This window comes from Folsomia candida, unplaced genomic scaffold, assembly GCF_002217175.1.
Source record: "Folsomia candida strain VU population unplaced genomic scaffold, ASM221717v1 Fcan01_Sc083, whole genome shotgun sequence".
Classification (NCBI taxonomy): Eukaryota; Metazoa; Arthropoda; class Collembola; order Entomobryomorpha; family Isotomidae; genus Folsomia; species Folsomia candida.
Window position 1 is genome coordinate 28655 of NW_019091275.1, and position 13403 is coordinate 42057.

The 13403-nt window shown below is 40.3% G+C and overlaps 1 protein-coding gene across 1 annotated transcript; it reads right to left on the minus strand.

Annotated features, from left to right (window-relative positions):
* Positions 1 to 2539: 2539 nt before the first annotated feature.
* On the minus strand, positions 2540 to 5298 carry LOC118433735. The gene is made up of 5 exons (XM_035845967.1): positions 5160 to 5298; positions 4947 to 5020; positions 4804 to 4878; positions 3993 to 4220; positions 2540 to 2845 (listed from the first exon to the last, which is right to left on the minus strand). Exons 1-5 carry the CDS (start codon positions 5296 to 5298, stop codon positions 2540 to 2542), a joined length of 822 nt encoding a protein of 273 aa, XP_035701860.1.
* Positions 5299 to 13403: the final 8105 nt, after the last annotated feature.

A 13403-nucleotide genomic window follows, 5' to 3' on the forward strand; every position in this document is an offset into this window, starting at 1 on the left:
AATACTTTTTTCAATTCAATTTACCTTTATTCAAGTGTTAGTCACATTCATTCTAAACATCTGTCTATACTAATCAACTACAAACTATATTCCTCAGAAATATATAAATTCATTATCTCTACTCTTCACCAAAAATACCTTGCATAGTTCAACAAACTCATTATACCTAAGGTCTTTTATGGTCCAATCTCTTGGAAGAGAGTTCCATAATTTTATACTGCGACAATTTATATTATTATTAGCAAAAGTCGTGTTACATGAAGACACTGGAAGAAGAGGCCAACTTCGTCCCTGTCTACGAGTCTCATCATGCTTGTACAAATGAACAAAAGCATATTTCAACAAAAATAAATCTCTCCTCTCTTCCAACGTTAATAAATTACATTTCATTCTTAGTTCATTAATATCAATATCAATCTTAAATCGACCTCTTTTCTTGCTATTTCTGGCTTTCTTACATATAAGTGGTAAATAATATTGCAAAATAAAAGTGTCAACCTTTGCTTGAAGTGGTACTAATTGAGAGCGCGTCTGCACCGCCCATATCTCACTACAATAATCAATAATAGCATGTACATTACAATTAACCAGAATTGAAACCACATTTTCCGTTAAATACCTCTTAATGCCATACAAATATTTCAAAGCACCAGACACTCTACTCGTTACACTACTCAAATGGTCTTTAAAGTTAAGTGTAGAATCAATGTTAATACCTAAATATTTAAACGTAAACACTTGTTCGATCTCATTGCCATTTATATTCAGTTTACAATTAACAAATTCTTTGGGAATCTTATCTTGTGGCTTATGAAATATTTGATATTTAGTCTTACTGTAATTTATAATCATGTTGTTCACACTATACCAATTTTCAATAAGTCTAGCTTGCACATTAATAGTTTCAATCATGTCTTTTATATTTGTGCCATATACATATGTATATAACTAGATCATCACAATACAACAGAAATGGTATAGTGATGATCTTACAAATGTCATCCTGGAATGCCGCATAAAGAAGTGGACAAATCGCGGCCCCCTGAGATAAGCCTGTGGGGTTATCATAATATTTCGAATCACCCTTCATTAATATACAACGATTATTCAAATAGTTATTCAATAGCTTAATGTAAACAGGGTGTAATTTAAATTGTACCATCAATTTCTTCAAAAGCAGTGATCTGTCTACACTATTAAATGCAGACCTAGCATCGTAATACACCGCTATAACCTTCCCATTCGGTTTGTCAAGAGAGTTGTACAGATAATCGGTAAATTCAGTTAATGCTGTTTTACATGACATATTTTTTCTAAACCCGTGCTGTTGTTTACATAATTTAGCATCTATTCGTTGTTGTATTCTATTAAACAATAATCTTTCGAATAGTTTACAATATACAGTAAGACAACTAATAGGACGGTAATTATTCGGATCTGTCTTTTTACCTTTAGCTTTATACAATGGGGTAATTATAGCCGATCTAAAGCATTGTGGAGTGAATGACGACTTAAATATAAGGGAAAACAGTAAAGCTAACTGAGCAGCAACAATTACTTGACATGATTTCAAGATTTTCAGTGGTACATACATATCACTTCTCGTGTCTTTTTTCAATTCAAACAGCACTTTCTCTACTTCCTCAGTATTCACTTCACAAATCTGAGCTTCAGTCTGAAAGACTGACTCATCATTGTTGTAATTTCGACAATAATTGGTAATTTCTAAATCTAAATCCTTTGCCGGTATCTTTGAAACCTGACTCACAATAAATTGATCAGCCAATTTTTCATTAATCCTATCTGGACTATCAATAACAACGTTATTCGGAAGAACAAGTTTCGGTATAGTTACACATTGTTTTTTTCTAAATCCTGTTAAATTATTCACATTGTTCCATAAACTAACAGTACATTTGGCACTCTCTATAAATTTAACATTATAATAATATTTCTTAGTTTGCGTAAGTTTAGTATTGTATTGATTTCTGATACATCGAAATTTCTTGAAATCATGATTAGATTTAGTAGTGTGCGCTAGTTTATGAAGTTTATCTCTTTGTTTTCTTAGATTTGATAACTCAGAAGTATACCAGTTATTCATTTTTGGCTTAACATAACGTTTCTTAACTGGGGCATATTTATCCAACTGATTTAGTACATAATTATTAAAATCAAACATTTGTTCAGAGATGGAAACTAATATCAAATCTATATTTTGAAATATCTGTAGAAAGAAGAATTGGGTCAACATTTTGGTAATTCCGATAAGAAATAAGCATTGGTTTCATTTTTTCTCTAGTAACCTTCCTGACTACGAATGTTAGGTCATGGTCAGATCCACCCCACGGGTGGTGACCATTTTGAATAATATTAACTTTTCTGTTGGTATATATATGATCTAACAAACTCTGACCTTTAAAAGTTGGGCCATCAATTATCTGCCAAAGACCAAACTCTTTACATGCCAAAAATAACTGAAAAGACACAGGACATTTCTTAAGTAAGTCAAAATTCAAATCACCAATTATAAAATATTCTAAGCTTTGAGAACAGAGAAAGGCATTGACATTCCTAAAAAAGAGTATTTGTATTTGTAAAAAGAGTATTTGTAAGAGTATTCGAGTATTTGAGCGGAATTTAAGAATAGTTTACCAATATCGGCATATCTTATCCAGCCGGTGCGATTCTGTACGGCGCCTCGGTTCGGGAAGGTCCAGTAAATATATTGCTCGGCAGATTTGGTGGTTAAATTCTTGTTGATGGTCGGGATTTTTATAGAATTGAGCATGTACGTCAAAAATTGGGTCGCATTCCAGGCGATCTCCGGTTTTTTTGAGACTTGCTGAAATTGATAAAATTTACCATAGTTTCTCACTACAAATTTTACAGAAAACCTGGTTTCACTTGTAAATAAACTTGTTGGTTGTAAATATTGGTAACCCAAAAATCGAGAACCAAGTTTATTAAGTGCGATGACAAGTATTGAAGTGGGCAAATAACAAAGTAGTTCTTACGTACGTTGGTGATCGGTTTAGTGAGCTGAATACTTTTCTGGTGAGGTGATTTATAACGAAAATTAAATAAAAAATTAACTTTCCGTACCGGCACAGCTACGTACATACACATGCAGGGTTGTTGTACATATATGTGTATACCGACTTTTATACTCAAAACTATGTATTTGGGACTTTAATTCATCTATGATATAATTTAATTTATGTGTCAAATTTTATAATTATACAGCGTCAAGAAGCTTTAATATACGGCGAAACTGGTCGCAGATGGGGAATAAATCAGATTTTTTATCAACCAGTTTTAAGTGTTTTCTGCGCATCATTATCAAATTCTCACTAGCCGAAGACCAATGGCTATGTAGGTGGTTGTAGGGCACTTCATACCCCACACCTCATACCCCACACCTCATACCCCACATTACATTCCCCAAGTCTCGTTAATGTTAATGCCAATTATCCAATTTTTTCTTAATTTCAAAGAAAATTTTAAAAAAATATATAAATTAAAAATTTGTACAATTGGCAATAAATTTTTAAGCATATTTCGGAATAAGGTTGCTCACATTTACAAAAAATTGATAATAAATGAGGACCACATTTGACGTACTGTATGTACATTATGTTATTAAATAAAGCTTTTATTAATTAATTATGAGAAGTAAAATAGAACAGCTATGTATTTATCCACTGCATTTCTCATTTATCGACGTGAACTGGGGACAGGAACTGTGGAGAATGAAATGTGCTGGGATTGATAAGTGAGGGAATAAAGTTTGCCTAGTATGACGTGAAAATATGAATTGTAGGAGAATGAAGTGTGGGGTGAGAAGTACCCGAACACCATGCGGGTAACGGGTACCTGACCCATTGCTCAGCTCGACCCATAAAACCCCTTAAACCCGGGATACCATTCCCCCAATTAGAATTATTCGTTTGACGCCTCTACTCTACATAAATATTAAAATACATACTTACCTTCCAATCTATCGGATTGAGTGAGCACGCCTCCACACACTGTGCCCCATGGGCGGAACTATTCACGAAATTCTTCACGGATCTCAAACACTTCTCGTAACGTTGTCCTGATTGAAGTTGGACGAGCTGAAATCCAATCAAGTCGTCCACATTCCAAGGCAAACTTTCATTGTGGCAACATTGAAAATGATGATTAAACGCGAGAACAGTCGGAATACGGGGACAGTTCTAGATTTTGTGCGGAATATGTATAGAAATTATTTAGAATTAAATTGTATTATGTAGTTAATTCGATAGATGGTAAGTAGTGTTTATGTAGAAACGACTGATTAGGTTGGCCCTTCGGTAAGGGATCCCCAACTAGCCTATATTTGTATGGTTTCATACAAGAGAACTGGATTAAGTGTTGAACGCTGTTTAAAATACATACGAGAATCCTCTTACTAGGGATACTTTTGAGGTGCCGGTCGAATCCAGGGTTCCCAAATACATATACCAAAATGAGCACAATAAATGACTTATGACGTAAAGTGAAAGAATATACTTGCAAAAATTACTATTGGTCAAGTTTTGACGATATTTGTGACTAACACAGTGGGGGCGCAGAGGAGGGGGTATTAAGGTTAGGTTAGGGAACGAGTGAGAATGAAGAGATGGAGGGTTCATTAACCTACAAAAAGCGTAAATAGTGGCCTAACCTAACCGGCATATTTATTTTGAAAACCCGAGTGCAACACTTCGACCAATTCCCTTGTATTGCACAGTAAAAATGCTGTCTCGGTGGTACAGTCACCTTAATAATTGTACTCACAATTGTTGGGTAGTCCTTCTTCAGTTTCGCGAATAACTCGTTATTAATTTTGGTAGCCTTTGGCGGAGCGCATTTCTGTCAGGAAGATGAAATTTTACTGTTTCTCCAGTAAAATAAAAATTTTGTATGTCTTGAAGTGACACCTTTTCTATGTTGGAATAATAACAGTGGTCCAACACTTGATACTTTTTGTAGAATTCAGTCTCCTTGGTCGCCTCTAATTAAAATAAACCGCTACAGCAAATCTTACCAAGGAATGAAACAATTGTTTCATACGTTACAATGAATATCGCATTGCAAAATTTCGGTTGTAATTTGAATTTCTTGGAGATTATAAAATATCCGCAAGAAAATACTTTCTGGCCAATACAGTGGCTGGCGAATGAAATTGTACGGTACAAAAACTATTCTATCTCGTACATCGACCATGATAAGGACTTGAAAATTTGCAAGGTATCTAGAACCACAGACAGATTGCAGTTGGATGCCGTTCATGTTTTTAAGAATCTAAAGAAGGTCAAAGGTCCCAATTTTTGACCCTAAAGCTCATTTTTCAACTGTTACACTATTTTCTTTTCTTTGGATGCTTTAGTTTTTAATCTATTGATCAACTCAATGTGAGTATTTGAGGTCTTTTTCAGTTCTCTACGATTTCTTTGAAGCTAGTTATGAATTTTTGAAAAGAAACTAATTTTGGAAAGTTTAACATTGCGCTTATGGGACAAATTCGCAAAATTCGCAATTTTTAAAAAGTCATCTGTCTTCAAAAAAATCGTAGAGAACTGAACAAGATGTCAAATACTCACATTGAGTTGATCAATAGGTTAAAAACTAAAACATCCAAGGAAACAATCACTGTAAGAGTTGAAAAATGAGCTTTTGGGTCAAAAATTGTGACCTTTGACCTTTTATAGATTTTTCAATAACATGAACGACATCCAACTGAAATCTTTCTGGGGTACTACCTTCCAAATTTTCAAGCCCTTTTCGTGTTGATGTACGAGATAGAACAGTTTTTGTACCGTACAATTTAATTCGCTCGCCACTGTATGTATAATTTGAAAGGCGTCTAATGTTACCTGGACAGAGGGACGAGTTTCTGTCGAGAATGGCTGCCCTAATATTTTTATCCGTCGTGTAGTTGACCCTCCGCTCCTTCCATGTGACAAAGTCGGCGTAACTGATTTCCTTCGTGTCGTTCTGGAATTAAATAAATTCCGATTAAATGTTTAATTCGAATATTTACAGTACTATTATAATATTCTTATTTACATTCTGCTTCTGTGTGAAGTTCCGTTTATGTGGGGGGGGGGTTCACTGCATTGATGGTGGTGGTGAGGCAGGTGAGACGATCGTCGTCGTTGTTGTACATGGAAATAAATTGCGTCTTGGAGGCAAGGTGAGATTTGGTGAGACAAAGTCAGGACAGGTTTTATTGCACGTATCAAGATACAGGCAGTCGACTCGCTGTCGATGGTCACTCTTGTTCTTACTTATATACCATACGTATACCTATTTAGTCTACTTATATGTCTAACCGGTTATTGGGTGGTAAGAGTTGTAAGAATTATAAGAGTTGCCTTTTTGACATAGTGATCATTGATCACTAACACAACTACGAAAAGGAGATAGTGAGAGTTGCAGATCTAAAGAACCAGTTTTTCAATAAGGATTTGGCAAAGATCACCTCTTCACAGCTCTCATGTTATGAAGAGTCGGCCCGACTTATGAAGCGAAAAAATCCAAGATTTGCGTCAGTGTACCTACTTCAAGGGTGTGCATCACATTGTTTGTGTTAATTTGGAAACTTCTCAATCCCAGGTAAGGAGAATGTCAAAATTCTATGTCGGTTAAAAATTGATAGAGAAATTATTAAAATTTTCCTAGGTAGACTAAAATAGACTTAAAGTAACAGAGCGAATTAACCAATAAGTAAGATTATTAAGGCTACGTAAATGGCAATTTATTGAAAATGAAATCTGTTAACGCGAAAAAATTGTTTCTTGGGGTTTGATATCTTGAAGATTAACTGGATTTTGTTGATGCAGGGTCCTCATTGCCCGCTGTGTCTCTGTGGGCATCATTTTTGCTCACGGGACAGGTGGAGAAAACACCTTCAATCATGTCAAGGAGGTCGCCGCAGTAAGAGAGGGCGTTGTCACATGATGGGTTGTATTCAGCATCCAAGTGGAAGTCTAAAATAGTTTGAATTTCGAAGTTTCGAGTCTCTTTCGTCTTTTTTTAAATTTTGGGGAGGGAACTATGTTTTTGTTGAAAACCAAATTGGCGAAAATAAATGATCGATTGATTATTACGAAAATAATTCCGATGTTTGTAATTATTATTTGTGTGAAATGACATCGCATAAAGGGTAGACCAACATGTAGCAAAGATTGATTGTGTCTGCTGCAGGTGTCGAAAGCGCCTTGGTGGGTGAGGACTGAAGGGTGGGAGATAATTTCTGGGTGTCTATTGCAAAATTCGTCGAACCACGCAATGTCAACGGTTGAAGTGGCGTGACAAAACTTGTTGGAGCGTGGGGGTTTCACTGTTGTGGCGAATACATAAAAAATTTGTTTGAGGTGAAGATGGGTGAGGTGGAGAAGTGGGGTGAGGAGGTGGGTTGGATCTATGTAAGAGAAAAAGAATCCGTTGTCGTTGGTTGTTAAAGAAAGTGTGATTGGCATATGTCGGCGTGGCGGCGTATGGCAACGGATGGCACGAAGAAATTATAAGTGTTTTTATTGTTGAGGCGGATCGGCTGGATGAGATTGCATTGATGGAGAGCCTGGGGTTGAATTTTGGGGTGGGGCTGGCCTACTGGTAGCCGGCACAGGACGTGAGGGAGTGGATGGAAGTGGTGGGGAAGGGTATGTTCGGGTAGAGTGGGGGGATTGGAGGAGTTTCCTCACGTTAGATGGGTGGTGCGGCGTGATCTTGATACGTGGTATGCCGCGGTTTTAAGACGCGGGAGATAGCGGGGGGAGTGAGAACAAGAACAAAGTTGGTACGTGTATGACAGGAGGCCCCTTTTGGGAGGGCGTGGAGGAAGTAAACGTAGGTTACCTGGCACCGTTATGAGTTTTGAAGGGGGGACAATGGTGAGTTTTTCAGTGTGTCGTGTGTCAGAATCCATAAGCGCCATAATAGGTGAGGATATTGGGGTTGCGGAATACTTCCGGGTGTCTGGCTGTAAATTCGTTGTACCATTTTTCATCCACAGCTGTAGAGTTGGTGAAATTAAATGGGCGTGGAGGTGAAATGCTGGACGTAAATTTTCCACACATTTGGAGGAGGTGGTTGCGGGTGAAGAAAAAGTTCGCATCAAAAAGTCGGAGAAGTTCGGAGGCCAATTGCATTTCTTCGAGATAGGTCAGCAGGAGGATTGAGCTGTTGTACGCCCGAAATTGGGTGGACGAGAAGGTGGCCTTAGGCGACTTGGGAACTTGTTGGTCCATGGCACGGGAGTATGAAATCCTCCCTTTAGAGAAGTTGTGTGGTCTTGTTGAACTGCACGTCGTTCACTGTCACAAGGTGGAAGATACAAGACGGAGGAGCCAGTGTCTGGGGCGATACTGCAGGTTGCGAGGAGAAGAGAGTCGTCTGGGAGAAGAATATGGGTTGGTGGGTGATGGGTGTTATGGCCTGAGGAAGGGTCGAGTTGGATGGTCTGCAGGATGAGTATGCACAATTGAGGCAGGAGGGAGACTGGTTTTGAGGGGAGAGAATCCGGTGAGAATGAGGGCGTCCCTGAGAGGAAGGTCGTTCTTCCTGGTGGGAGATATGAGATTGGCCGAGCCGTCCTGTCGATGCGGAGAACAGGTTTGGTGAGGTTCAGGTGTGCGATAAAAGGTAGAAGGTGGGTTGGAACTAGATTGTGGTCGGTGGGTCGGATCGTTGTAAGTGAGACGGCTAATTGTTTGAACAGCATGGGAGATGAGCCCTGAAGCGAGGAGAGTAATATTGTGGTCCAGTTGGTCCAAAAGGTATATGGATTGAGAATAACATCGGGGGAGAGTAAAGTGTTGAGTCAACCGGTGAAGTGAGATTGGACAAAGTGTTGTAGCAATTGAGTATATAGAGGTAGAGTAGAAGATACCGTTATACTAAACGTATTGCTGACTCGCGTACGTGGTTCGTGAACAGACGGGGAGGTACGTAGTAGCGTTTAAGAAAGAAAACTAATGTAATTGAGTTGACAATTCGCTACTGGTTGAATGACAGATCGAAGGTTGCCTAATACTGGAAAAAATGTGCAGACGAAGGTGACCAGGAGGAGCTTACTAGAGTTAAATCTTAAGGTAGGGGAGTGAGGGTACTCATTAGGAGATGCCCATCGAGGTCTATACGCAACGTAAATGCACAGGAGAAGGAACTCTCCTGTGGATTTATGATTATCGCATCGTGAGTTCTCTTATATATTTAATGCGGCGAATGGTTGTGGGGACCATAGAGCGACCGCTGTTTAATATGGTAGGCTATCCGGTTTTCGCTTCTAAGTAAGAGTTATGTGGTACAAAAGAATGTGGGATGTCTACGTAATCCTAGATATCGAAAATCACCTATGGAAAAGGGCAAAAAAATACACAGGAGAAAGAATTCTCTTGTGGATTTTTTTTTTTTTTAATCCTATGGGTGGGTTTTATAATACGTATATATCTATCTGGGTGACCGGTAAGTATTACTATTTATTACTATTGTATTACGGGGATAGTCAAGGGGACCATCCGGGGTTCGCCGTGATACGTATAGAATTAACACAACTATCTGGGTGACCGGTAATTATTACTATTTATTACTATTGTATTACGGGGATAGTCAAGGGGACCATCCTGGGTTCGCCGTGATACGTATATAAGTAATACAGCTAGTGTAATATGGGGATCTAATTGAGAACGTTGCCGAGGGGCAGAGGTTGGTCAAACTCTGCCTGGTTTAAAAGTATGTAGGATAGAGAAATTCGTGTGTCGTGAGGCGACGCAATCGGGGCATGAAGGAAAAGGAATGTTGCCACCGGCGGTGTGGGGGGCGAGGCGTTGGCTGGGTGAAGAAGGTAGAGGGTTAGAATTGGAAAGTGGTCGGGAGAGGTTGGTAGGTAGATTAGGTCGAGTTAATAGATCTGGTCGCCAGGTATTTGGTGTATGTGAGGAGGAGCGATTTGGATTGTAGTTAGTGTGTATAGGCAGTGAGTTATAACTTGATTGGCGGAGGTATGCGTTAGGGGGAGAATACAACGAGTGATTTTCACTTCGAGGTCGGTTAGTATTGGGGTTGTAGCGTCGCCGAGAATGAACTCTCCCACCTCCACCAAAATTACGGCCGTCACCATCCTGTATATGATGTGTGCCTCGGAATTCTGTATTCCTGGATTGCCAGTGATTCGAAGGTGCTGTGATGTGGGATTGGCTATGTACATTCTGGCGGGTAGAGAAACCGCCACCACGGTTGATGGAATACGAAGATCTACCCCTATGGTTACCGTTACCCTGTGAGGTGCGCTGTTGGTAGTTATTGTGTCTGAAACCACCCGTGGGTGGGGAATCTGGGAAGGTTATGTGCTGACCCGACGAACGAGGGCGAGGTGCATCTAACATATGAATAGAATCTGAACCTGCAGAGACTACATGAGGCCTCATGTCGGATGTACCAATCCCTTGTTGTAATTGGGAAGGAAGTTGTTGGGCTAAGAGAGAGACGAAGTGCGGGTCGTTGGTCGATCGGGGATTGACGAATGGGGGGTGTGCATTACAGTCTTGAATGGAAGTAAACCTTAAGGCTTGAATTAGGTGGGCGAAAACTGCATCGTAGGAAGAAGATGTAGCGGGTGTGGGCCACCCCGTCAAATTGTCGATGTGAGAGATGTGTGGTGGGCAGGCGCAGAAGTCGCCATCAATGGTCGAGATATGCAAGGGAGGGAAAGGTGGTCGATAGAATGCGTTGGTATGGTGTGGAGGTACAGGTTGGAAGGAAGGTAGAATGTGAGGTGGCACAAAAATGTTAGCAGGGAGAGGTGCCGCGGGGGTTGGTAAAGGTTCCAACTCCGTATTAGGACAGACTTGTGGGAAAGAAAGAGGAGAGTTAGTGTCTGTCGGGGGTGAACATCCTGGAGAGATGGTGATGTCGTTGATAGTTGTCCCCATTTGGAAAAGAGTGGGTGATGCAATAATGAAAGGAAAAAATGGTGGTGGTTGAGGAGCGGAAGGTTGTTTTGGGCAGGGTCTCAACCACTGCTGGGAGGTGGAGTAAAAGATGTTGTGGTACCAATAAGGATTGAGGGGTTGATGGGCACGGAGTCGTTGTGCAGGAGGTTTCGTAGACTACGATGTTTGAGATGCGGTTTGGAGTGGAGTGTGGTGGTTGATGGAAGACGTTGGGGGCTGGCGTTTGGTTGAGGATAGAAAGTAGCGGGAGGCAAGATACTAGTTTTGAGATAAAAAGTCGCAGGGATGGATGCTGCAGGTAGTTGATTTGCACTCGGAACTGGATTTTAGCTATCGGGGTCAGAAGAGAGAGGTGATGAAGGAGAAGCAGTTTCTGGTTGGGGTGAGCGTCTTGGACTCAAAATGATATCGTGGTGAGGAGCAACAACCTCGTTTTGAGGTGGAGATGTTGAAATTGGAAACGGGGTGGCAGGTTGGAGAGATTGACCAAGTGACGTGGCACCAAAAGTATGCGGAACAACCTCGATTTGGGGTCGAGATGTTGAAATTGGAAAGTTCCTCGCTGATGGGAGAGATTGGCCAATCGACGTGGCACTAAAATTATGAGGACCAAGAGTGTGAGATGATGCTGGGGTTAATTCAGATGTAAGGCCGACTCGTCCGCCGAAAAATATTGGTCTAGTGGGCGTGCCGGATGAAAATGTGGATCGTATGTGGTTATAGGTAACCGGTAAGTAGGAGGAGAACGAGGATTCGGGGAGGCCGATGTGGGGTTAGTGGTTTGGGATGTGTAATATCGATGTCGAGAAATGAAATTATCCTCAATGCGGTCGAGTTGAACGAGCTGCCGTTCTCTCGTATTACAAAGTGCTGTGTGTCAGGTAGGGGAAAAAAGAGCTATAACTACCAACACGCTAAATGAAACGGAGGATGCCCTAACGGCTGGAGAGAACAACGGGGTGCGTACGACTTACTGTCACAGGGTAAATGATTTTCAAAATATATCGGCGCCCCTCGGAGCGTGAACCGATAATTAGAAAAATACGCTTAATGGCGAGAAAAAAATGGCTACTGTGGCCTACTAGGTGCAAAAAGGACTGAAAAACGACCTCGTCCTTGCTGTCTCCGCAGTCAAGGGAAATAAATTCATACAGTCTTCTATGTGTACTTGAAATGTAAGGGCCCCTATGGTCAAGAAGTGTTCCCCAAACTTCTCCCCGTCCTTTTTAGTTCTGACAGGTACGTGATTCTAGGGAATTGTGGACGTATGGTCGGTGGTGGGAACTCAAAATATTTTTTTTCTGTAAAATATCGACGGAGTACCGACCAATGGTGGATCGTGTAAAATGGTGAAGGGGGGAGAGTGTGGGGGGGGGGTGGTTAAAAAGTCATGGAAAAATTTTTTTTTACTTACCTTGGTGACAGTCTGTCACACCGACGTCGTGAAGATGGGGGGTAGAGAGGGAATGGCGCGTTTTGTAGTGATGACACTTCGTCACACTGCAGTCGTGAAGATGGGGCGATTTTGAGAGAGGGGGTGCGGCGTCCTTCTCTCCTTCTGACAAGGAGAGGCCGCCGTGGGTACCAATGTGAAGTTCCGTTTATGTGGGGGGGGGCGGGGGTTCACTGCATTGATGGTGGTGGTGAGGCAGGTGAGACGATCGTCGTCGTTGTTGTACATGGAAATAAATTGCGTCTTGGAGGCAAGGTGAGATTTGGTGAGACAAAGTCAGGACAGGTTTTATTGCACGTATCAAGATACAGGCAGTCGACTCGCTGTCGATGGTCACTCTTGTTCTTACTTATATACCATACGTATACCTATTTAGTCTACTTATATGTCTAACCGGTTATTGGGTGGTAAGAGTTGTAAGAATTATAAGAGTTGCCTTTTTGACATAGTGATCATTGATCACTAACACAACTACGAAAAGGAGATAGTGAGAGTTGCAGATCTAAAGAACCAGTTTTTCAATAAGGATTTGGCAAAGATCACCTCTTCACATCTGGTACATGCAGGCCGCTATTTTCCACTGAAATTGAAAATCTGCCATCAAAAAACTTGGATAATGATCACGAATGACGAAATATGATGACACTGGGGCCCAGGCTTTCTTAATTTTTTTAAGGAAGTAAACTTGGGTTACTAAATACTTTTTTGGAGAAATGTGGTTATTAATGGTATGATTTAATAAGTTAAAATAATTCGAAAGAAGATGGTAGAATCTGAAAAAAATCATCTTCACAGTTCCGTATTTACATGTATGCCTGATTTTTAACGCGAATCTCTCTTTTCGGGTCAAACTTATTGCGCCCAAGAAAATAATATTTTGTTCCAAAGAAAATTAATAATTTTCTGCAATCAGGAAATCTGCAATCGAGTTAATTTTTTTCTCCAAAGAAAATATAAAATATTACAAAGAAATATTCAATGATGAA